Source organism: Cryptomeria japonica, chromosome 8 (genome assembly GCF_030272615.1).
Source record: "Cryptomeria japonica chromosome 8, Sugi_1.0, whole genome shotgun sequence".
NCBI classification, from domain to species: Eukaryota; Viridiplantae; Streptophyta; class Pinopsida; order Cupressales; family Cupressaceae; genus Cryptomeria; species Cryptomeria japonica.
The window spans coordinates 67,272,589-67,298,931 of record NC_081412.1 but is presented as its reverse complement, the minus strand read 5'-3'; the positions used below and the strand labels follow the sequence as shown (position 1 = coordinate 67,298,931).

At 39.2% G+C, this 26,343-nt stretch overlaps 1 protein-coding gene across 3 annotated transcripts in view; it reads left to right on the top strand.

The window, feature by feature from the left end:
* Positions 1–26,343, top strand: part of LOC131046359 (protein HESO1) — a 208,327-nt gene that overhangs the window by 49,919 nt on the left and 132,065 nt on the right. For 2 of the 3 annotated variants that reach the window (XM_057980088.2, XM_057980089.2), the window contains 3 exons: positions 256–326; positions 429–620; positions 1,819–2,001. In XM_057980088.2, the coding sequence (XP_057836071.2) occupies positions 266–326; positions 429–620; positions 1,819–2,001 (436 nt within the window). In that variant the 5' untranslated portion in view covers positions 256–265. The remainder of the gene's footprint in view (positions 1–255; positions 327–428; positions 621–1,818; positions 2,002–26,343) is intronic. The other variant, XM_057980090.2, reaches the window with a different exon arrangement.

Sequence of the window (26,343 nt, the reverse complement as noted above, 5' to 3'; positions counted from 1 at the left end):
TTCAGCAGAAACACTATATAGCATTGTCAAAAGGTAACTAAATATATATAGGCCTTGGGGAAATATAAATGACCTGTTTCCAGTCATGTCCCTTACATATGCGTAATTTTATTTCCTTCAATGGTATTGAATTTTTAATTTTTTTTCGAGTAGAGGATCATAGCAAAACTGGGCTTTACATAACAACTTTATTGTAAAACTTCATATTCAAAAGAATGGCGACTTTGTTAAATATCTTGTTTTTCTATGTTATAGCTCTTCACATATGGATTTGTCACTGAACTCAACCAGTCAAACACAGGAAGACGTCAGTCTTGCTACTTATGGTAAGTTTTAGAATTTCCCTGATTCCCTTTTATATTATGTTTTCCTCACACTTACAGCTTGGATTTGACTTGATCTTATCTAATTTGGTGCACTTATTGCAGCTATTCGGCAACGGGCGGAACAACTGGAGTTGGAGGAAGCTAAAAAATTTGGAATCATTCCCAAAAAACTTCTTTCCCTTGGAAATTTGCTTGATGAAGTCTATTCCATGCTTCTGCCAAGTTGGGAAGATTATGAAGCACGGAAATCACTGATTGCTTTTGTTGACAAGTTTGCGAACCAAAATATTCGTGGTAATGCAATACTTCTGAAGTTAACAAGAAGATCCAATTTGGCTCCTGTTTTATGGGCCTTTATGTGTTCAGAAATTTATTATTTTGGAGATTTTAATTTTTTAAATTTTTTTTGATATGATACGATTGGATAGTTGAGCTTGAGCATATTGGATTCAGTATTGATTAATTTAATTAGTCTATCAACTTTAGGTATATTTGTTTGTGTAAAGTAGAGTTTTTGTTTTTCAAGTTTTGAGTTGACATGGCACTAACCTCACTAAACTAAGTCTTTTCAAGTGATCAACTTGGAACACCACTTGGATTAGGGATTTTTTTGTAATATGTCTTGAAATTGGCAAAGCTAAATATGCAAGTATAGCATCCAAGATTGGGTTTCTAGAGCCCAAATCCTCCAAAATTGCAAGTTGTGTTTTGTAATTGTAATTATATTTAGCAAATGAAGAATATTCTACAACATTCCCTTTTTGTACTTTTCGGTTAATGTCTCCCATCTTCTCTCTCATTTTAATGTGTTAACATTAAAAAAAAGGCTGTCGTTTTTAGGTGGCACCAAAAGGCTTAAGTAACCATTCATAAGAACAAACAATTTTTTTGAGGAGGAATGACTCTATTTATGGTTCTTTTTTGATAAAAATGAAATAGTTCCAAGAAATGGTCCAGAATCAACCTTGAAAGTTCAAACAATGGGGTCATCTCATACTTGATCCATATTTATTTTGACCTTTTCTGTCCTGTTGCTATGTTTGGGCTAGTTTTCTGGAAGGTCAGGAGCATTAGGAGTGTGTTCTGTTTCATTTAAAGATATATATATGTATATTGACACTGAAATCTTTGAGCATCATTTAGTTCCCCTATTCAAAACAGTTGCAATGAGAGAACCTTCTTTCTCTCTTATATTGGTTATATGCTTTTTTTTAAAGATAAAATCATTTACTTTTTAACACCCATTTCCATCTTTTGGTTTCTTTTCATAGTTATGTCATTTGGTTGCATTTCCCTTGAAAAATTTTCGGCCACATGATTTCCTTTGTATTTAATCTTTTAACATTCAAAGCAATATGACACTAAGTGTGCAGAATGCTCAATGACAAGGATTATGGTACTCATCTGGATTCCATTTGTTATGTTTTATTAGTTGTATTTCTCTGCTGTATATGTGTAAATTGCACTCAAAGGGAGCCTTTTATGCTTTCAGGAGGTAGCTATAATCATACTGGTGTATCTGCAAGGGCCTTTGGTTCATATACAATGGATTTGTTTACATCTGGAAGCGACCTGGACTTGTCTGTGAACCTTGGTTATAATGGAGTTGCCTTCCCAAGAGAAAATAAAGTCAAAGTTCTCAGGACATTGTCAAAGGCATTTCATCAACTTCAAGGTACTAAGAGATTTTCATTTTTCAATTTAGACAGCTCTAGTAGACTTTGTAACTTTTACATGCTATTCAGGACAACCCTTTTCCCAATTCGGTGTTTAGTTAATGTGGAATTTGTAAGTGCTCTATTTATATTTTTAATTTTTTATATTCAAATATTATATATTTCAATTTTGAGATCATTGGAAGACAATCAAAAGGGGTTTAAACCTTTTTAGAATCTCGAAATGAATACACTGATATATCATATAATACTTCCCAAACTTGGGATAGATGCCTGTTTAAATCTTAAACCACACCCAACTGATTTGAGTGTAAAATCAGAATTTCAGTGAAATAAGGAGAGGCAGCTCACAAAGTGATGGAATGCCATGGTAGTAATATCTGGTTATTTGTTAAATTTATAGATTGGAATGCATGTCAAATTTATAGATTGGAATGCAGTTTATATTTGTGTAAAGGAAAAACGATATTCCTAATTTAAATGTAGGCTAATTAAATAAATGCATACAAGTCAAGCATAAATTAACTAAGTTGTCAGTTGGTATGGTTATGGGTTCACGGTTCAGGTCCGCTTTCTTGGGTACAGGTACATGTTTTATATATATTAATAGAAATACTGAATATAACTATAATATATAATTTTAATAGTGTAAAAAATTGTAAAAACACAGTAATATTTATAATTGCCAATAAACAAATTATCTCATAACTTGCAAATTCATTACTCATTATTCTTTGATCTTTCAAATGTCAATACAAAGTGAAAATTACAATTGATAATCTTTATATTTCTCTTCACTGAGAGCCTCAAAGTTATATATATATATATATACTAAGTCACCGCGTTCGTGTTCGAGTTCGAATTCGCCAACGATGAAATTCGACAAGAGGAAAAAATTCGAAAAAAAAATTCGCCATTAAATTTGCTTTATATAAATTTGATTTTTTATAAAATATAATAATATATCCAAAAAATATCATAATAAACAATATTAAATTTGTTTAATTATATTTATATATTTTAATTTTAATTTGTCAAATTTTAAATATAAATAATTAAAAATATTTAATTTATAATATATTAATGTTAAATTGGAAATTTTTTATAAGAAATGTTAATATATTAGTTAACATTTATATTATATCGGGCAACAAGATTATACTAAAATGTTTTCGTTATGGGTCAATCTTATCGGGCATTTTAGTTCGCATTGTATCGGGCAAGATTACAAAATTATATCCTGTCTTCCGCCGCTACAAACCCTACCGACAATCGGGCAGATTGTCGACTTGCGGCCCTTTCGCGGCCCCAATACTTGCCGACTGCATTAGTGAAGTGGTCATCCGCTGACGGTAAAAACCTCTGCCTTATCCAGCGAATTTTTAACAAATTTTAGCGAATTTCATACAGTTTTTACAAGTTCATCAGATATCGAATTCGAAGCCGAAAATTCGGCGAACATGGTGACTTTGTATATATATATATATATATATATATAAACAGTAATACTTAAATTATTGGAAGCAATAGTCTGCAAAAAATCGCAATTATACCTGATTAATCTTGAATCTTGGAGCCAGCCGATTTATTCCCCGAAAAAATCCCAATTCAAAAAAAAATTGCTGACCCAAATTTCAATGGTTTTTTGCATTTAAATCATGTTAAAACCCCCCCAAAATGGCAAAAAAAGTGAAAAAAATCATTGTAAGAACTTGCACAACCCTAGAAAAACTTGTGAAATTACTGAATTGCTTAGAAATAGGGTTGATCTGAGATGGAATTAGAGTCAATGTGGAATCAACGTTGAAATTTTTTGTTATTTTGTCCATTTTCGGGGGGTTCATCATTCCCCACACTTCACTTGTTCAAACCCACGAGCTCAAAGAACCAGCAATGGCAAAAAGCCCGCGAGCTCAATGGTCCAGCAGGGGTTTGAACCTTGGTAGCTGCCTCACCAATGGAGTCTTTCTACCACAACACTAAACATCTGAAGACATGATATATATAGATATAGATATATGATATTTAATTTATAATTGATATAGTTAATTTTTGCTCAAAAAAACACATACAATTCATTATGTGATTAATATATTGAAAGTGCTCCATGAAATAAATCTGAATGACAACAAACAAGCTTACATAGTTGTAATAAAAGAGCCTCCAACAAACAATCATTAAAATTTGTCTCTGCCTAAAATAGTAGTTGCAAGCTAGGTATTGCCAAAAATAGTGGTTTGCTAATCTTTTCTTTAGCTAAACAAATTGAAAGATCCCTGATGGATCCCTTCATTGATCTGTTGTAGTTTTTAAATTATTTTAATTGAATTTCCTGTTTATTACTATAATCTTCCAGAAATAGATAGAAGTTGCAGAAGGTTGAATTCTTTTTATGTTTTGATAGTTTTTCAGCAAGTAATAATTGAAGAACAAGTACATGAAAAGAGTACAGGAAATAAATGTTCCTACACAACCAAATCAGAATCGTACCAAGCAGATTTCTGATTATTTAAATCAAATAATTATCCAGATAGTGATTCCAAACAATTCCAAGAAGATTACAATAAGCAATGAGTCCAACCTGGATGAAGAGTGAATACTGTAATCAAGAATGAGGCTATGGCAAACACCCAAAGCTCTTACAAAGCTCCACGTGGGAAGAAAAACGGCTGCAAAGTACGGCCGTACGGTTGTGTTGACGTGTCTGAAATCGCATTGCTGCAAACTCCATACGGCCAACGCAGAATAGAATAACCAACTGATTATCCTACTCTCTCTTGAGATAAGGAAGTCTCTAATGCTGTTTTCTAAGTTTGATCAAAGGAGACAACCTCAAGGTTTCTTTTGTCAGGTCTTGACTGCGGGATTTTTCAGTGGCTTGATGTGTTTATGCTGGAAACACAAGGGGGACTTACGTTGAATGGGTGATTTATAGATAAGTTCCTTGGAACTTTTATAATCTTTCTATCAAATGATTTCGGTTAATTTGATACTGTTTTAACGAGACTGCAGATTTTCTGAATAAAAAGGGGGAAAAGGGAGGGAAGGATAGGAAAAGAGAGAGACATGAAATGTAAATTTTAACTAAGATAGCAAATTCAGTCAAGCAGACAGACACCTCCAAGAAACTAGATTGAACATCACCAGCTGCTTAAGCACAATGTTTGCATAAACCCAGTGCAATCTTCAAAGGAAAAACAAGATTTTCATGTTATCAAGTATAACATTAAAATTTTTACATTTATAGTATGTGTTTGATAACCGAACTAAGCATGAAAGGTCCAGATTAACCATGCAGAAAGAAAGGCAATCAACCGTTCCCTAATGGTGTGGACTGCAAGGATTCTATCAGATGCTTGCTTGAAAATGCTATGTAAAAGAAATAAACATAACGGAAAGATTTCTAAATTAAGTGAAGAACGAGACCATGCACTCACAAGGAAACTTGAAAACAGTCTTAGTCTTTGCATTAATTCCTGTAAATTTCTCCAGAGCTTTCGCAACAATCCAAGAACTTCTTACAAAATAAGGGAAAACCAGTCCCTTAAATAGACTTCAAAAAGGATGAATGGCCTAGATTTAATCTAAAGAAGTGGCCCAGATTCATCCATAAAGTATGGCTGCCCATACCCATAAATGGGATGCAAATATCAATAACCACCCCAAAATGGGCAAAACTACCCAAAAAGGGATAATTAAATCAATTTGAACTAATCCAAAAAGGTGTATCAATAAAGTTTTACATTTTGTAGACTAAAAGTCAAATGTCACCTTTTGGTGCAAAATTGCACTTTAAGATCTTTAAGGAAAAAAAAGCACTCTAAGAAACCACTTTTTCCTTTCCAGTTTCATATGTCTTTACTAAGAATTGATCCTCTCCATGCAAATATTCTTGCCAAAGGTCCCAACCTGCTGTGCGTTCCTCGCGAACATACACCTGGAACCTGATGCATAATTGAAATAGCAGACCGAAGGGAGGCATAGGGGGATGATGAATTTTGTACTGCATGCTCTCTAGATAATGATCTATGTGCTTCAAACCGTCTCCCTAGCTGGACCGATTAGCCTCAAAACTCAAGATATCAGAGTGTTATTTACTAGCAAAGTCTAGGTCCTCCGTAGAGTAGGCGACCTTGTCTATTTTTAATCTGTCCTCCTAGTCAGGATGGATTACGGGATCGGACAAATTGTTTTGCCAACCCAAAACCATGGACCGGAGGATTACTCCACCAAGGTCCCTGGTGTTTCTCAGAATTTGCTTGCATGCCTCTTGTTCTTTGTTAATGGTGGCCTTTGTGTCATTCTTCATGCTGATGGCCCAATACCATTCTTTAAAAATGCTGATGTCGTGGGGGCCCAAAATGTCAGACAATGGAGGAATTTGTGGATGGGTCCAGAAAAGAGCTCTCATGAGGGGAAGAGTTGTAGTAACTGCTTCGTGAATTATGAGGCATTCCCGCTTCATCTCGTACAATTTGACCAAAACGGTTTCTCAATGGTGGGTCATTTCCTTTACATCCTTAAGGATCAGCTCCCCCTTCGCCTTGAGACTTCGAATCCATTCCTTGACGGCCCTTGCGGTGTCCCGTACTCCTTCAAATTCTGTTGTGGTCCTTTGCGCCAATGCTGTCGGGGGAATATGGGATTCAGAAGCATTGTTTAGTGGCCTTAGGAGCTGATTGATGTATCCTTCGGCCTGCTCAACATGAGCCTGATACATGTTCTTTTCAGCTGTTATCTCTTCAAGCTGCCTAAGTATATTCTGCACTGAGTCTTTGAATTCTTCTTTTTCTTGCTCCTTAGTGGCTCGTCCAATGGGGACAGTTGTGATGCTATAATCTGCTAGTGTGATCTGATCTGCTGGCTTGTCTATAGGCGGGGCGGCAATGTGAAGAGTGCGGTTCCTTTGCTCGTCTTTGGTCACTCTAGAATATGCCTTAGGCTTTTTCTTCCCCTTAGCTTTCGCTTGATCTATGCGCGAGAAGATGTCCTCCAGATCAATAGGGGATTTGGTGGCGGCCTTGTGCTGAGCTCTGGCAATCAACCACTCTTGAGGAACTGTCTGCGCTGATGATGTGCTTAAGTCTACATTCTGTTTTTTGGCGTTCTCAGCTGACTCACCACAGATTCGGAGCTGTTCTGACACTAGAGGGGTGGAAGAGGTGCCAAGTTCCTACTTGCAGTTGAATTTTCTCCCACTTCATTGAACAATTGTCTGGTGCCTTCGCGTGATGGTTGCTCTTCAGTCCTTTCGGGCTCGCGAGTCTCCTCTGTCCTTTGCTCTCCTTCAACAGTAGAGTCATCTTTGGTTGTTTTGTGGGACAGCAACTCATGGCGGCTCTGTTGGGTGGACTCATGTATCTCGATCCCTTGAATAGATGGAATCTCTCCTTCCTCTGTTCGGTTGCCTAGCTTGGCTGGTTCAATGGCCCTTAGTTCAGCTTCTAGTACATCGGGCACAGGAGGATCATTGGCTTCAAATGCATCGATGTCGCTCTGGGAAGGCGGAGCAAGTATACAATCCAATTCTACTACATCGTCGGATGAACTGGGGTCCTTTGAAGATGAAGTGACCTCTGGTCTCCTTGCAGGAATCTTCTCCCTCCTTGTTCTCTTGGACGTCTAAGTTCCTCTGCAAGCCTTAGCCTTCTTTCTCTTCGTAGGCTTCTCAATTTCTTCTCTGGGTGCACTGGACGTAACTTCATCCTCGGAAGACTGAGAATCGAGGCTGCCCATTAGTGGTAAGTGAACTGGACTCCCTCATGGATTAGCCTTTCAATCTGCTGATGTAACCATTGATCTATGTACCTTGCTGGGGCTGCCATGACTGCCTCGAAATCAGTGATTGGGTCTTGGGACCAATTGACACCTGGCAAGAGATGCCTTACTGCTTCAAATTCTCGGACCTGGAGGCAATTCCTAGAGTCTGTGAGCTGATCTGGGACTCGACGGTATTCAAAGAGTCGCATTTGCTGCACACTCAGTCTAGAATATTCCCGCCTGCGGACCTCGTAATCATCAGAGCAATTCTTCCAATAGTCTTCAACTGATTCCTTTGCTCTGTACCGCCTGCCATAGGCTCCTTTTGCCAGATTATCATCATCGAAATATTTTCTTGGAAAATGGTCCTGTAGGCCATAAGAGGCCAGCTCTGCAAGGGATTCCTTTGCTAGGGTAGGGGTCTTTAGGTGGACATCGTGGTTGCCTATGATCATGGGGAATGTGAATCCAGCCTGCTTACTTTCTCTGAGTAGGATGCCGGCCGGGCGTGACTGCCTTGCGACCTCCATAAGAACTACTTTGTCGGTTGGGTACCGTGGAAGTCAGAGAGGAGCACCATCAAAGCCTGCTATTCAGATATAGGAGAACCTTGGGAACTGAATGAATCAGGCTCCATACCTCTGTACTAGAATAGTAGCTTGCTCTGAGAGCCTTATGTGTAATCCTCCCTGCATTAGCTTGACCAGGTGCATTGTGAAGGTGTCATTGATGCGCTCATACTGGCCAACTGCATAAGCTGGGCTGCTCTTTTCCCTCTGAGCTATATCTTGGTAGTGTAGTTGCGGGTAACAATCAGAGACCTTCACCTAACCAGGCCCATTTCCGATTTCTCCTTTCATTATCAAACCTGGTAGCGGCTGGTTCTTGGCGAACATGTAGACCAAATAAGAGGTCATAGTGAAGTATTTCTTTGTTTCCAGCTCAATCAGCTGAGTGTGGATGTTGTCGCTTATGATCTGGGCCCAGTCAAACTTAGACTTCCCAGCGAAGACCTGCTTTGTAAAATAGAACATCCACTCTTCAAAGTAGTTGGACTTAGGTAGTCCCATGACTCGGCTGAGTAATGTGATAGAATCCCCATGTTCATTATGAAAATCACTTCGTGGGCTCTTCTTCCCAATTCTGGCACTCAAAAGCCTCTTCTCTTTGTACCATTCTTCGTTGATCAGTGCTTTGCATCGGGTCGGATTCATATCATATGCCCCTTGTGCTTCATCTATGGTTGTAGCTGTGGGATTGTTTGGAAAGGGGATGTCAAATGCATCGCCAATGGCCTCAGGAGTGAAGTTGGTGATGGTCATGTTCTTGAGGAGCACCAGTCTGGAATTTGGCTGATAGTGCCGGGCGGCCTCTACCACCAACTCATAGTTCTGCACTGCTGGAGGAAATCCTGCTGCTTGGGCGATGCCACTTTCCACCATCTGCCTAGGCTTGCCATAGGCGTTAGGGGAGAAGACCCGATTCCTGAAGTCTTGAATGTCAATATGGCCAAGGTCGGTATTACCGATATTGTCCCAGACACTTTGAACTTTCGGCTCCCTCAATCCTCCTCTCTGATATTGGTACTTCTCCCTTTCAACCTTGCGCGGGATATCTGATTTGGATGCTCGCGATGTCCCGACTGCAATGGATGTCTTTGATGATTCTACCGCCGATTTAGGCATTTATCCTGATGAGAGTGGATGGCGATAGATTGCCCGACTTTGCCGCGTGAAGACAAATGGACGATTCTTGAATGCGATTTACACGAAATTGGCTCTGTCTCCCTTTCAAATTTGACGTGGTCTCCTTTGCACGAAATGTAGCAGCGTTGAGGGGGGGTTATCAAATTTTGAATTTCCAAATCTGGTCCTGTACGCAGCGATTTCAGAGAAGTGGAGGACTTTAAAATTTCAAATGATTTCATCTTTCAACTTCGGACCTTTTGGCGAATGCGGAGGCCCTTCGAAATTTAATTTTGGCTTTTATTCAATCCCAAGGGCAAACTTCGGACCCAATAACGTCTCTTGCAAATTTTGTGTTTCTGCGTTTTGGCGAACAGGAGGGATCTTCAGACCATGCATCGCCTTTAGCATTTCGCGATTTTCAGGCTTCTGGCGAATTTCGGAGCACTTGGGTTTTTGGCGAACTGAAATTTTCGGAGCGCTCACACTATTTGCAAGTAAAAACTTCAGACCCTTAATGCTATTTTGCAACCTTTCCAAACATCTTCGGAGCTTAAGCACGCTTTGCAAATTTCGGAGTTTTCGAATGCTTTGCAACCTTGGAGATATTTTAGGACTTTTAACAATTTCGTAAAAACTTCGGACCCTAAACGCGCTTTGGCAAATTCGCACCAACTTCGGACCTCATAACCTCTTTTGCAAATTTGATATGTTTTGAAATTTCGGAGCTAGGGTTCGAAATTGAGGACTTAAGGCGAATTTTGGAGCTAGAGGAGCTTTTTGCAACTTTGGAGACTTTTCACATTTTCGCCCTAGGGTCCGAAAATGGACGCTTTAAGTGTTTTCGGAGCTTATAACATATTTTGCAAAATTTCGCATTTTCACATTTCACCCTAGGGTCCGAAAATGGATGCTTAAGTGATTTTCGGACCTAAAGGGTCTCTTTGCAACTTTTCACGTTTTTTAATTTCGCCCCCAGGGTCCGAAAATGGACATTTTAAGTGATATTTGGACCTTGAGGGTCTTTTTGAAACATTTCGCATTATTTCACATTCTCTAGTTTTCGCCCCAGGGTCCGAAATTGGGCATTTTAAGTGATTTTCGGATTTGGAGCTACCTTTTGCAACACTTAAAAGCATTTTACATTATTTTTGGACCAAATGGGAAACATCGAATTTTGAAATTTTCGCCCTAGGGTCCGAAATTCGGCCCCCTGGGCGATTGCAACTTTTAAACCTTGCGAAATTTTAACCTTTTGGCCTCTAGGTCCAAAATTCGGCCCATAAGGCAATTTTGGAAACTTAAGTAAAATTTTGGACTCAGACTAGTTTTCGCCAGACTCTACAAATTTGGATTTCGGAGGCTTCGGAATTCTAAGGCATTTGGGCAAGTTTCGCAACCTCGGCACTTTGGTCAGGAAATTCACTCCTTTATCAGCAGGCGAAAAATCATCCTTTACTCAAATCCCACAAACATCACGGAGACAAACCTTATGTAGTCTACTTCATAGCTCTTTGTGCAAAAAACGACGACTTTGGTCCTCGTGCGACCTTTAGACGCACTGCTCTTGCTTGGCGGGCTTCGCCAATTTCCATCACCTTATGCCTATCCAAGGCGATTTTCAAAATTTTGAACAAACTCTTGGCATTCGTGCTCGAGGGCTAGACTAGTCTGATGGATTCATCGGCTCATTTTCTTGACATCATCACTTTATGGACCAGTCGTAGACTCGCTCGAAAAGACGCGAGACACTCTGCGCGAAACTCAACAGGGCAAAAACGAGAGGCTCAAAAACAGGAAGGGGGACCCTGTCGGCGACAGGGTCCGTGTGCAACACACAACAGGTTGTTAGGTGACACCAAGCTGGAAACCCCAATCTCCACGCTGAACCCTAACTTTGTCCACTGAATCCTCCAGAAAAGATGTCGTACCAACTCTAAGGCATTGAAAACTGGATGCAAGAACCAAATAATCACTGTGCTGGGGGCTACATCCCAGACAGGCAAGACCCTGGGGTTTTCGTCCCAGATGCTGAATCGCTCTCCAGAGCAAATTCTCCAAATCAAAGATGAAATGTGTAAAAGATGGATGATAATTAGGTTACCATCTCCTTATAACTCCTCCCCTTTAGCTTGAACCCTAAAAGTGTATGAAAAGTGCGCTTAGGTTTATAAAGTCTTATTTCTCATTTTTAGTCGCCAAGTATAGAGAAAACGCCACTTTTTAAATATAAAAGAATTCCGTTCATCAAAAGGGTCCCTGACAAATGGGAAACATTTAGAAAAGTTCAAGACCTTTCCAACGAGCTATAACACATGGGCACATGCATCCGGATGAAGCCAAAAACCTCTTATTACTCCAAAATGGCTATAAACATAGCCTTATTTAATTAGTTAAATGCTAACTTAGGAAATATTTAAATATATTAAAAATATAACCCAAATAGCTGTAGAAGGCTCAAATGACTCCAAAAGCTTGGAACGGAACCTGTCACCTATCTGTGACTGAAGTCGGAAATCATGGATCCACTGGCAATCTTATCCCTAAAATCTAGGGATGCTCCTAGAAACTAGGAAACATACCCAAATCTTCTAAAACTGAAACCAAGGAATAGTCTCATGGAAACCCAACCCTGGATACTGTCATAACCTCCTTAATAGTAGGAATAGCCTCCACAAATGTAGGAACTGCCTCCTAAAATTAAGGAATTGCTCCAAATTGGTCTACTACTGCCAGAACACCAAATCCCAAACATTGAATATCCTTACTGAGTCTCTATCCACCACTCTCAGCCTACAAGACCCCATTATAAGCTGACTCACATGTCTCTACTAGACAGAGCTAAAGAGGGGACATGACAGTCCTCTCCTCTCGGAGATGCTTGCGCACAAGCAACTGCAACGCTGGATGCTGCAAAATAGACTCTCCCTCCCAAGTGGCATCCTCTATGGGAAGATCCCTCCAACGTACCAAATACTCCTGAATCACCCCGCTTCTCAGCCGCTGTTCCCTCACCTCAAGAATCTCCTCAGGAACCAAAGTCAATTTACCTTCCTCATCCATGGGAGGCAAATCGGGTGATACTGTAATATGCTGTCCAAGGGCCTTTTTCAGGCATGATACGTTAAACACATTATGAATTTTACTGCCAGGTGGTAACTCAACCTCATAAGCAACCTCTCCAACGCGCCTGAGAACTCTATATGGCCCATAAAAACGAAGTTTGAGCTTCTCAGCTCCCCCCCCTTTAAGGGTGCTCTGTCGGTATGGCTGTAAGCGTAGGAAAACCATGTCACCCACCTCAAATGCCCTCTCAGTCCTATGCCGATTAGTGTACATCTTTTGCTGATTCTGAGCATGCTGTAAGTTCTCCCTGAGAGATCTCATGATGTCCTGGTTCTCCTATAACCAATCCTGAGCCAAAGGAACTCTACTGTCACTCAAAGCCAAATCAATGAAGGATAATGCCTCGTAACCATAAAGAGCTCTGAAAGGAGTCATATCTATGGACATGTGGTGTGTAGTATTGTAACAATACTCGCCCAATTACAACCTGCGTACCCATGCCTTCTGCTGCCCCGACATGTAGCTGCGCAAATATCCGTCAATCCATTTATTGACTATCTCGGTCTGTCCATCTGTTTGAGGGTGGTAACTAGTACTAGGTGTCAACTCTGTGCCTGCTAGTCTGAAAAGTTCCTACTAAAAGGAACTCATGAATCTACTATCCCTGTCACTCACTATGGTCTTCGGAAGACCATGGAGTCTAAATACCTCTCTGAAAAATAGCTCAGCCACCTGAGATGTTGAGAAATCAATTGCAATGGGAAAGAAGTGGGCATATTTTTTTAATCTATCCACTACAACATAGATACAATCTTTCCCCTGAACCCGAGGAAGACCTGTAATGAAATCCATAGAAATCCTTGCCCACTTCTGTTCCGGTATAGGCAAGGGCTGTAACAAGCCAGCGGGGTAGGTATGCTCCGACTTGTTCTGTTGACAAGTCATACACTCACGGACATGACGCAAAACGTCATCTTTGAGACCCTTCCACAAGAATCTCTCCTGGACCGCTCTGTAAGTCTTAACATACCCTGGATGTCCTGCTGTGGGAGTATCATGAAAAGCATGCAAAATTTGTTCCTTCAACTGTGAACCAGGAACAAGATAAACCCTGCCCTTGTAGTAGATAATGTCATCTACCCCACTGTATCTATCATCCGCTACCAATCCATCCATGACCTCACAAGCATGCTGATTTTTGGAATACTCAACTAAAAGTTGAGCCTTCCAATCTGCTGAAATCTCGCTCAATGAACATAGGGCAGCAAGTGAGGGTTTTCTAGAAAGTGCATCAGCCACAGTATTATTCTTCCCCTTTATGAATTCGATCTCGAAATCATAAGCCTGAATCTTGCTCACCCATTTTTGCTGTCGATCATTGAGCTCTTTCTGATCTAGGAAATATTTTAGACTGTTGTGGTCTGATCTTACCACGAATTTGCTGCCAACAAGATACTGTCTAAATTTGGCTAAGGCATGCATAATAGCCAACATTTCCTTATCATAGGTGGAGTACAACCTCTCATTATCTCGCAGCTTCCTACTCTCATAGGCAATGGGGTGTCTGTTCTGCATCAAAACCGCTCCTATGCCCAAACCTGAAGCATCACGCTCCAGAACAAATGGTTGCGAGAAGTCAGGGAGTGCCAAAACTGGGCAAGTGCTCATAACCTCTGAGTCTGTCAAAGACCCCCTGTGCCTGTTTTGTCCATTTGAATGCCCCTTTCTTTGTGAGGTCTGGCAAGGGTGCTGCCAACTGAGAGAAACCCCTCACAAATCTCCTGTAATAAGCACATAGGCCAAGGAACCCACGTAACTCAGTAATGTTCCGAGGGCGGGGCCAATCCCGAATCGCCTGAATCTTCTCCTCATTCACCTTCACTCCATCAACACTGATCACATGACCCAAATATAAGACCTCTCTAAGTCCAAACTCACATTTGGACAACTTAGCAAATAGAGACTGGCTCTCCATAATGCTAAGTACCTCCTCAACATGTCTGAGATGGTCTTCCCAAGTGCGACTGTAAATCAAAATGTCGTCAAAGAACAATAGAACCGACTTCCTCAATTGCTTGTTGAAGATATGGTTCATACAAGACTGGAAGGTGGCCGGTGCATTGGTGAGGCCAAAAGGCATTACCAGGAACTCATAGTGCCCATAGTGACAACGGAAGACAGTCTTGTGTACATCCTCTTCTCATACACGTATCTGATGGTAACCTGAACGAAGATCAATCTTAGAGAAGTAGATAGCTCCATGAAGCTCATCCAACAACTCATCAATGCGTGGAATAGGGTATCTGTTCTTGATTGTCTTCTTGTTCAAGGCCCTGTAATCTATACACATCTGCAGAGTCCCATCCTTCTTCTTAACAAGCACTACAGAAGAAGCAAAGGGGCTAGAGCTCGGACGAATGAAACCCATGTCCAACAACTCGTGAATAGTCTTCTGAATCTCATCCTTGTAGGCTCTAGGATGACGATACGGAGTGGTAATCACTGGCTTAGCTCCATCCTCCATCTCTATCCCATGCTGAAACCTTATATCTGGAGGTACACCAGGAGGTATGTCACCAAAGACTCACCCATGACGGTCCATCACCGACTGAATATCAACATGAAATGCCCTGCTATCCTGAGGTGTAGGTGTTTTGGACTTCACAAAACAATGTGTAGCCCAAATCACATCATTATGTCTAATAATAGTCTCCATCCTGCGAGAAGACACCTCTTTAAGTCCACCGTCTGAAGCTACCCTCAAGATAGTCTTCTTCCCTCCAGAAAGGAACTCTAACTACATACAATGGTGATCAATAATGTATCGCCCAATACCCTGTAACCACTGCATGCCCAAAACCACATCATAATCCTCTAACGGAAGCACATAAAAGTCATCTGTCAGAGTATAATCCCCCATTTGAATACTAAGCTGTGGAATCCGTTTAGTACAGCCCAAAACTGCACCATCTGCAACCTTAACTCCAAACCCCCCAAACTCCTCAAACTGTATCCCACGCCTATCAACTAACTTCTGATCAATAAAATTGTGTGTGGCGCCTGTGTCTACCAAACTCATAACCCGCTGACCCCTAAGTGTACCTTTCAATCGAAAGGCGTGAAACCTGGGATAACTGGAGAGTGTAGCAATAGTCACTTTGGCTGACGCCAAAGGCTCAGGGGCGTCTATCTCCAACTGTGGTTGCCCCTGTTCAACCTCCTCTGTACGATCCTCAGTATCAATGTCAGGTACCTCCTCATCTCCCAACTCAGATGTCACCTCAATCAAATGAACCTTGCCCTTGCCCATACAACAGTGCCTGGGATCCCAAGTCTCTTTGCAGCGACTCATTACAAACATCAAAAGCATATGCAACGTAGGAAGAAAATAGTGCATGTGACAAATATTATCGGCCATCTGAATTGTCTATCGGGACTATTTTCTTCCTACGTTGCATATGCTTTTGATGTTTGTAATGAGTCGCTGCATTGTCTAGGCATTAACCACATAAGCTACTTGGTCATAGTATCTTAGGAAATGCTGTTCCATCATTGCTGTCCCTGAATCGTGGATTAATTACTGTTTCGTAAGTCACCATTGTATTTGTTCTTGTCTTCATCTGTAATCGGTTTGAGCATAATTACTTCACTGTTTGACTTCTGATCATTGAGATCAAAGAAGACATGTGAATTTGTTGTCTTCCTTATTATCCCATGTCTGATACTAGTCATCTTTTCTTCAAAGCTAATTGTCCACGTAGTTGGCCCCAAATATCATCTCTTATGTAAGTAATCGTAAATAACAAATTAATAAATAATAATATTAATATTATTTTTATATCAATGAATGATTAATATTACTATTAATATTATTAACATCAATTATTAATTATATAATAAATGATAATTTATTATTATGATGAAGAATCACAAAATCTATTATTAATCACCAGGATGTGGGTTTATGACAACCCTCTCACTTTAGAGGAAAACCGTGAAGTCTCATAAATGAGACGATTTTCCAATCTTATTCAATGTTAATTAATAAATGTTTTAATTATCGTATTTAGCTAATCACAATAATCCAATGTCCAAAGAGGGGTTATGACAATGTGCTCTTCTTGTTCCAAAGGTCAACAATGATATTTTGCATGCTTTTGAAAAATGCTTCCATGGGGTCATGTTCCTTGGCTAGTATTATGCTCCTTAGTTTTTGAACGGTTTTGTCCGTATTAGCATACCTAATCATACTCATGATGGGCTGAGTGAAACTCAAAACATTTTCCACACAATCCACCTCTCATCATCTAGGATAAATATTTTGACTTTTTGGGCCGTCTCTATATTTGATTGAGTGTTGATGACCATGGTTTTGAATGGCTCTTGCATTTTGAGAAGTTGTCTTAAGGATATTTTATATGATGCAGATTGAGTCTTGGCAAGCTAACATGGTGTAAAAAATTAAACAAATTAAAAATTCAAATAGTGTTGAAATTATAGCTAAGTTCGGATTACATGTAATTATAGCTTGCTATGAATATTGGGCAAGACCTATATAATGTAACTTGTGAATAGGGCAGGACCCATATAATGTAACTTGTGGATAGGGCAAGACCTATATAATGTAACTTGTGGATAGGACAAGACCTATTGAATGTAACTTGTATTAAAACGTGTTGGAGCTGACACATATTAAAATCACTTCTAATGTGAGGGCTATTTCAGTTTTGGCGCCAACTTTAAGTTTTGTATTGTAATAAATTTCTTACATTGTAAAGCCGACCAAAGGTAAATTGGAAGGCAAGAGTCTCACATATATGTAATACCAACATCATTGTTAAGACATACAATTTAGTGAATACTTTCTATCTGCCATCAAGCGAATTACATCAGAGTGCAGCGATTGCCTTCAGTGATCAGCGAATCTTATGTAAAGGCAGAAATCATCATTGAGAGCTCAGTGAACCTTATCTAGATGACAGCGAACATCACTGACTAACTGCAGGGGCAGCGAACATCCTTTGGAGGTCACCGAATTCCATTCAAGACTGAGCAAACTCCATTCAAGGCTAAGCGAACTTCACCTTAGAATCAGCGCACCTCATTCTTGTGTCAGCATGCACTTATATTGCAGATAAGTTCTTTTGGACTGCTCTTGTGTGAAGGAATCATTCTACAGCGATTCATCTCTCTGCTGATTGCTTCAAGTGCTGAAGCATATTGTAAATTACTTCTGATTATTGATTAATAAAGATCTTAGATTTGTTGCTGTGTTTTTCACCTCCAAGAGGGAGGTTTTCCCAGGGTAGTGTTGTGACGTTTTCACACATCGCCCTATTGCAAATGGGGACCCTTGCTTTTTTGCTTTTTAGGGTTTTTTTTTTTTGGTCTTTTAGGGTTTTGTTGGTTAGCCTTTGCATTTTGAGTGTCGCCCAGGTGATCACATGGATAAGCAAGTCCGGCTTGAGTGATGTCTTGATCCTGAAATTTGGCTAAGTCTGGAATGTCCTGAAAATTTGGCTAAGTCTGGAATGTCCTGAAAATTTGGCTAAGTCTGAATGTCATGATCCTGAAATTTGACCAAGTCTGGAAACTGAAAAACCTCAAAAAGCTAGATTTTGGAATATAACTCCCGGAGGTCCGAAACCACTCTCAAACATCCTGAAAGTATATCACTTATACTTAAATGTTATATTCCATAAAAGTTATCCTGATAGAGAGTTCGAAAAGTCAAATTTCGCTCCTGTCCTTCACTGAGGATCCAGAGCGAATTTCGCTCCTGTCCCTCTCAGGAGGACCAAGGCGAAGCGCTCCTGTCCCTCACCAAGGGACCAGGGCGATAGTACTTATTTGAGCCATTCCTGACCGTGTTTGGACGAATTGAGACATCAAAGGCATGGTGAAGGACGAAATGAGCATGATAGAGCATCCAGACTTGATCAAAAACAATGAAATGATGAAGTTTTTGCCTAGAAGGTCAAATTCGCTTCTGTCCCTCACTGAAGGACCAGAGCGATTTTATTCATATGCACATTTTTAGACTTTGTTTGGACATTAACTTTTATTCATAGCATGAGGCAGGATGATATCTTCCCTAGCAAAGACATTTCATGGTGAAAAGTGAAGCATTTGGGCCTGGAGGGCAAAAATCGCTCCTGTCCCTCATTGAAGGACCGGAGCTTGAAATCCAAAATTTCCTTGTCCTTGAAAGATTTGAACGATTTGACGACTTGAGGAGAACCAAGGAAGTGCTTTTTACCAGTTGAATATAATTTGAAGGCACAAACATGAGGAAAAATAGACCAAAATGCAAAATCGCTCCTGTCCCTTAGTCAGGGACTAGGGCGAAATCCATTGTAGCTCCCGTCCCTCTCCCAGGGACCAGAGCGAAATTCTTCATAAGGTAAAATTCAGGCAAAAGCAAGCAAGTTTTAAGTTTGAAGGCAAGAAAGGAGGGTGAAACTAGACCGTTGAAGATAAATTTGGAAGTTGGCAAAGTGTAGTTGAGCTTGAAAGTACAAATTCGCTCCTGTCCCTCAGGCAGGGACCAGAGCGAAATCTTCATGAAAGCTTAGATTTTGAATGTTGATCATGTTTCAAGTGTCCAAAGGGGACCAAGGGACTTCATTTTACACGATGAAAGCAATGGCAAGTTGATGAAAGCAAGCATGAGCCCAGGACATTGAAGTTCGCTCTTGTCCCTCAGTCAGGGACCAGGGCGATATCCACCATATTTGCCAATTCATTCAAAATTCATGCCAAGTCAAGATTGTACATGGTTGCACAGGGTCTAAGGTGTCTTAAGATGATGATATGCAAAGGTTTCAAGCGTCAAAAGACTATCAATTTGAACAAGGAAGCTATATCGCTCCTGTCCCTCATCAAGGGACCAGGGCGATTTTCATTAAATCATTCGTTTTCCTTCAAGATCACGTCAAAGTCAAGGTTCGCAAGATCAAGGATATCATTTGCAAGGTGATGAACAAGGAGTAAAGCTTGAGAGATAGCAAAAGTTGGCCAGAGCATGAAGTTCGCTCCTGTCCCTCACCAAGGGACCAGGGCGATATCCACCTTAGAGGGCATTCATCCACCAAATCAAGACGATCAAGCTCGAGTTTTTTGGCAAACATGCCAGTCTCAACGTGAGGATGGAGGTTTTGAACATAAAAGGCAAGAGAATCAAGACTAAACATCAAATTCGCTCCTGTCCCTTAGTTAGGGACCAGAGCGATAGGTTTGTGTCCTTACCTCTTCCAAATTTGGCGCTAAAACATTCTTTAGATTTTATTAAATGCTAGGAAAAAATCGATAAATTTGAAATCCAATTAAAGTTAGCATTTAACATTAGCGCGTGGACTTTCAATAATTAATTTAAAGCCTTTAAAAAATCGAAGTTTTTAATTACAAAGGCATTTAATTAATTATTATTAAATTAAATTTTAAAAAAAGGGAGCGCTTGGGGTATTATTTTGCAAGGTCGGCCCCTTCTTTTATTAAATTTTATTTGTTTTTTGGGCCTATTTTCCAAGTCGGCCTAGGGGCAATTATCAAGATGAGCGCCTATATAAGAGGGGTGTGTTGAGCATGTTAATCCATCTTTCAATCATTTGTCCAAGTGCGATTTTGAAGGAGCAATAAAGGAGTGCGAAATCTGGTCCAAGAGGGAGTGCGAGTTGAAGGCTAGTGGTGGAGCGAATTTTCTTCAAGACGTTGAAGGCTAGTGGTGGAGCGAATTTTCCTCAAGACGTTGAAGGCTAGAAGTGGTGAAGTTGATAGAAGAAGCACATTTTGAAGACTTTGATCCACATTTTGCCTAGCAAACTTGCTTAATTTTGCATCTTTTCTTAGAGTTAATTCCCAAGTGGAGGTATGGCGAGATTCTCCTAGTCTCAATTTTGAATTTTCAACTTTCAATCTCAAGTGGCTTAGTAAATTTAGGAAATGATAATTCAAAGATTTATCATGAGGTTTCCTAATTTAAAACTTAAATCCTCTTTCTAGTCTATATTTCCACGTTGCAAAATATATTACTAATTTTGAAATGTTGTGTAGGTATCAAGATGGCGACTCCAAGCTCGAAGGATCTGCAAGTTGGAAGGTTCTTCTCAAGGAAAATCAAGCCAGATCAAGGACGGTCTCCTCAAGGACGATCAAGCAAGGACAAGGGCGGCCTCCTCCAATCCAGCGTTTCAAGGCGAGGTACATCATCATCCTGCAAATCAAGGACACAAGAAGTCAAAGCAAAGGGTTCGTTGAAGAAGCAGATAGTTCCAGAAGAATTAATTAAAGCTAGCTTCTCAACAATATCATGTTGAATATTTACCAAGTTACAAGTGTTAGACGAGGTGGCATCCTAGTCATCACTTCTCCAGTCAGTGTGGTCCACCTCAGCATGTCCAGATTCAATGTACCTAACTCATGGAAGGTGGCACAAACTCCTATGTACCTACCCCGTCTATCCATTGGTGGAATTTTCTAGAGAGGACATGTGTCCAAGCAATACAATTTTATCATTGGTCAAGCATTAAATGTTATGTAATGGTTGTAACAAACCCTAATTAGGGTTTTCATTGTTAAATCTTGGCCATTGATCTCGAATCGATCTAAGCCATCGAATTGTATTGTGGGCACTATATAAGCCCTGGCATTTCATTTTGTAAAGGCTATTTTTTAGCAATAGTTAGAGAGTTGAAAATAATTAGAAATAGTTAGAATAGTGAGAGAATTAGAAATAATAGAAAGCAGTTAGTAGATAGAGAGTAGTTAGAAGTTGATAGAATAGCAATTAGAGTAGAATAGGAGGACAAGGCAAGAAATTGTTGCCATTGATTGTAAACAAACTCCATTTTCATTGAAGTAATGGTGAAGTGTGTCGTTTCTTGCAATATGCATGGTTTCTTGTTGAGTCTTCAATCCTAGATTTTAGATGATTAGATGAATGGAAGAAATGTGATTGATTGATGGTAGAATTCGTATATCCATGCTACTAGCAGTTTGTTGATTGCAGACTTGCCTTGTGTAGTCAACTGGAATCATTCAGCTTAAGCTCAATTTCAATTTGTCGCTTCTTCATTGATATGCATCAACTTGATGGTGTCTATGCCTGCGGTGATGATTTGAACATCATAAAGCTTCCCTTAGAAGATCGCACTAGCCTTGTGGAGATGGTCCATTGATGTCAAAACAAGACCTAGTTAGAGTTTCATCAAAAATCAAATCATTGCTCCTACATTCTTAGTATTAGGATTAGATCCTCTCTTCGCCCTCATCTTTTTTCCTTTTTTCAAGTCAAAGCTAGTGAAAATCCTGTGTTCCAGCAATATTCAAAGCAGATTAGAAGTTCAATCATCAAATGTAAGTCCCCTTGTGATTCCAGCAAATCACATCATACCACTGGAGCTTATCCACACGTAGAGACCCTACTAAAAAGAACATTGGAGTCATCCTAACTGATCCTTCTTGCGATATCTTCAGCAGTTAGCGACTTTATTCAAGAGAGGATAAGATGCCTTTGGGTATTTTATTCTGTGTATGATTGTGTACAAAATACATGTCAACAGGTAGTTAGGTGTTCTTTGTGTGCATTGAATTGTCTATCTGTTATTTGCTATAGTTTGATCCTAAAACTAACAAATAGTAGATATGTAATTTTTTTCCTAAACATACTAAAAAATAAAATTATGTTCTGTTAATGTTGTAGCTTTGGTAGTTATCCTTCTGACTATAGAAATTAAATATGTGAATGGCCTATCGGCCTTACATACTTAATGACTCTATCTCTAGACTATGCGTAATCATGGTCTCATTCATAGATCTGATTTCTATCATTTGCCGATATCATTTATACTGAATTGTGACTACAGTCCAAAGTTCCCAGACTCGGACTCGTCTCGGACTCGGCAAGGCCAACTCGACTCGTGACTCGGCTACCACTCGGCAACGACTCGGCAATGACTCGGCAAAATCTTGAAATTATATACTTTTACAACTATATATATATGAAATTATATATCATATTCAATGACTTGGGCCGAGTCATAAAAAATCGGTGAGGTCTGCTCGACTCGGCGACTCGGATAACTCGCACAACTCGTGGCGAGTTTGGGAACTAACAATGATCGGTTTCCTATGTATAACCGATTATGGATTATATCGGTTTAATTATGATTTGAATCTGATTTAATTATGTATAACCGATTATGTATTACACTGGTTTAATTATATTGAATTGGTTAAGAATGTATAACCGATTATACATATTGATTCGGTTTAATTCTAACCGACTATAATTGAATCGGTTTACATGTATAAACCAATTCAATTATGAATCGGTAATAGTTGTGGTTCTTGGAATGAGTCACGACTTATGTATAAGTCTATTGCTTCATATTTAAAGAGATAGGACTTCGATTGTAATGTGACCTCAATAATCATATAGCCAGCAACTTGATAATTCATTCTTATATCAGATCGTACAATCTCTATATTTGGTCGGGCCATAATATGTTGGAGATTTTTGCTCTCCACATAAAGTTTATTCTTCAGAAATATACGTACAGATTAGAAGATCAAATACATATTGCAGATCATTAACCATCTTCAGCAATATCATAACCTTGAGTGGCGAATAATATTCTTAACTGATTAAACACATTGTTGGGAGACCAATCTAATGAAAATTTAACATGTTCAACAACTTGAAATGGAGGTGGTCTTGAATATGGCTTGTGACATGTGATGATTTGTGACAAACATTTGAATCTCCTTGGCATTCATGTAGATTTCTTTGACTTCTCAATCTCTTTGCCAATCTTTTGCAATATCATGTTGAGAGAGTGGATGGCACAAATATGCCCATATGTAGCCTCCGTTGTTGAACTAGTTGCCTTGGAATTTTTTGTGTTGTCCATTATGACATGGACAATGTTTGTAGGGTCCACCTCTCAATACATTGTACAAGGATGTTGGCAATGAAGTTTGCATCCTTCACTTGCTCCTCACAATTAGATGCCTTAAAGAACATTGCCCTTTTAGAGGACAGTACAATGACATTGCAATTCTTCCATCCATTAGAAACAATAGACACTCGTGTTTTAGACCATGTATCCTTGATTATCCTCAATGATGCCTCTGTGGAAGCTTTTTCCTTGACCAATAAGGTGGTGTACACCGTTTCATACCTAGGACTAATGTAATCAATAGGTCCATTGGCAATTGTTGTTACCATAGCCCACCAATATGGTGATTTGACAAGGTTGAAGGGAAACCTATTGTTATAAATGCAATGGGCAATGCTCTCATTTGCAACCTCCCTTATGTCATTCATGAAGGCATTTTCCAATTGGCCTCTTTTATGGGAAAGATAGAGGGTATCATCTTCTCATGAAGACAATGGCGTAATGAAATGATGTAGTCCAACTAGTATTATTAAGTGACTCGAATGTGATCCTTTCTTGGAAAGAGGATGTACACTTTCCTTTATTCTGTTACTTATAACATTTGTATCCTCTTGTTCTTTTATATATCTCAATTTCTTCTTTTGGCAACTCTTTTTATTTGGATTTGGACAAACTCCTATTTCTAGGTTGGTCATAGTGAGCCTTCACTCAATCATACAAGCTCACATACTTAGTCCCACATTAGCGACAACTCCAATGATAACTCACACCTCCAAGGAGTTGCTCAATCATGGATGTATGTCACCAAAGAGGTGATGTTGCATCAAATTTGAACAAGCTCTCTCCCTATAGGGCAATTGAATTAGAACTAATGAGTAAGAAAACGTTTTTTTTTTACAAATTTACAACTCTACATTGTGTTAATTTAAGAAAAACAAAAGAAATGGTATTATTAACCCTATAGTATGTATAAATCTTTTTGGAGAAACTTGAAAAAAAATCCAAAGAAAATTAAATTGTTTTACAAGATAACTCACCTTTGATAGATGTATCTTGTAGGTGCAACTCTTTCTTTCCCATCACCTTCACCTTCAAAGAATATCCAACAACTTTCAAGAATAAAAAATGTTAGCTTGGGAAAGAAATTTCTTTTGGTCACTTCTATTTGTGAAATGAGGTAAAAATGTTCAACTTTAGGCAAAAGAAGTGAATAGTAATCACTTTAGAGCAAATTAGGATTGTGATTTTTAAAAAAAAAATTAAAAAAAAGTATATTTTTGTGGGTTTGCTAGGGTTCAAGTAGGCACCAAAGGATACCTTTTGGGTCCTTAGGGTACTTGCCATCACTTGGGCTAACCCTAGACCATCTTGGCCTAGAACTAGGACTTGTTTTGTATTTGTAGGGCACATGGGCCTTTTTAGAAGGACCCAACAACATAGTAAATTAACCTAGATTTATTAATAACAGAGCTGGGTAGATAAATGTGCTATAAATACTTGGAAACTAAATAAGAGGAGAGGAGATACTTAGCTTTGGAATCTACAATAGGGAATGAGTGTTGATATAGCATAGAACCAGTTTGCCTATGCTTAGAAAAGGATATCCTTGATGTGCTTGCTCTTTGGGAATTTTAATAGACATAATTCTATGCAGTTTAGACCCATGGTATGCATGATCAGCTCTGTGCTTTGCAAAAGTGTTCTGAGGTGGGTAACTGTTTTGTAATCTGTGGGATTGATTTGGATGTCGGTGTACTTTCTGTGACCCGGTTTGCCTTGCCTTATCTTGTCTATTGATGTGTAAGGATTGGTATTATTAAAAAATACCTTTGGGTAGATTGCTGGATTGCAAGGTTGACCCCGATGACTAGATCGGCTTTATGGTTGTGAATGAATATCAAAGACAACACTCACACATACAGATGTCCTAGATATTTTTGATGCAGATTCTGGTTCTTTTCAATTCTCCAAATTTAAATCTTGCTATGGACATTCCTTGTAATTGCCTAGGATGTTAAAATGATTTAGGATGTGTTTAAATGCTCAAATGAATGTTTTAAATACCAAGACATAGCAAATAATTGCACAAATGTGCACCAAGTCAACCTCCAATAGCTAGTAGGAAAAGGGGGGATTTGGCAATATGAAAAATAAAATAAAAATTTGGGGTCAGTTCTATGCTGTGTATGATTGAACCCACTCGCATTGGGAGTGACCCAGGACACGGAATGCATATTATTGAGGTAGGGATCAGGTCCATGGATATGTGGGCTGAAGATAAGGTGGATTGGTAGGAATACGTGCAAATATGACTGGGATAAAGCTGAATGTATGAAAATGTGTTAAGGTGAGAGTAAATGAGGATGGATAAGGATCATGGAAGGAGCCAAATTTAGAACAAGAATGTGCCATGTCTATATGGAATTGTATTAAGATTTCCATCAAAATAGGTTCACAGTTGGATGGGAATTGGCATTGGGATGCTAATGTCTCCATTCCAATTTGACATCAGCAGAGCAGATATTTTTGGCTTTATTCTCGGTTCAACTGTGAAAGTTATGGAGAGTGAACAATAAAGTTACATAAGTGAGGGGATAGCTCCATTTCTTTTTCATCAGGCACACTATAGGTAGATTTTGAGAATACAATTACGAAAAGAAGTATATACGTTCAAATTTTTTCTCAGATTAAAACGGGCAAATAAAAAATGAATGACAATGAAGTTATGAAAGCATGTAGTGCTTGAACAGCATTAAAAATCTTGTAGCCTCTTATAAGTGACTTGGCATGATATCCTCGTGTTTACAAACTAGTTCATTTTTCATCTTATTGTGTCAAGTAGGACTCTATATATATACAGAAACAGGTGCACAAAAATTCTCCAGCCATGTCCTTCTTGGTAGAGAATTCATTCACATAATGGGGTTAGTAC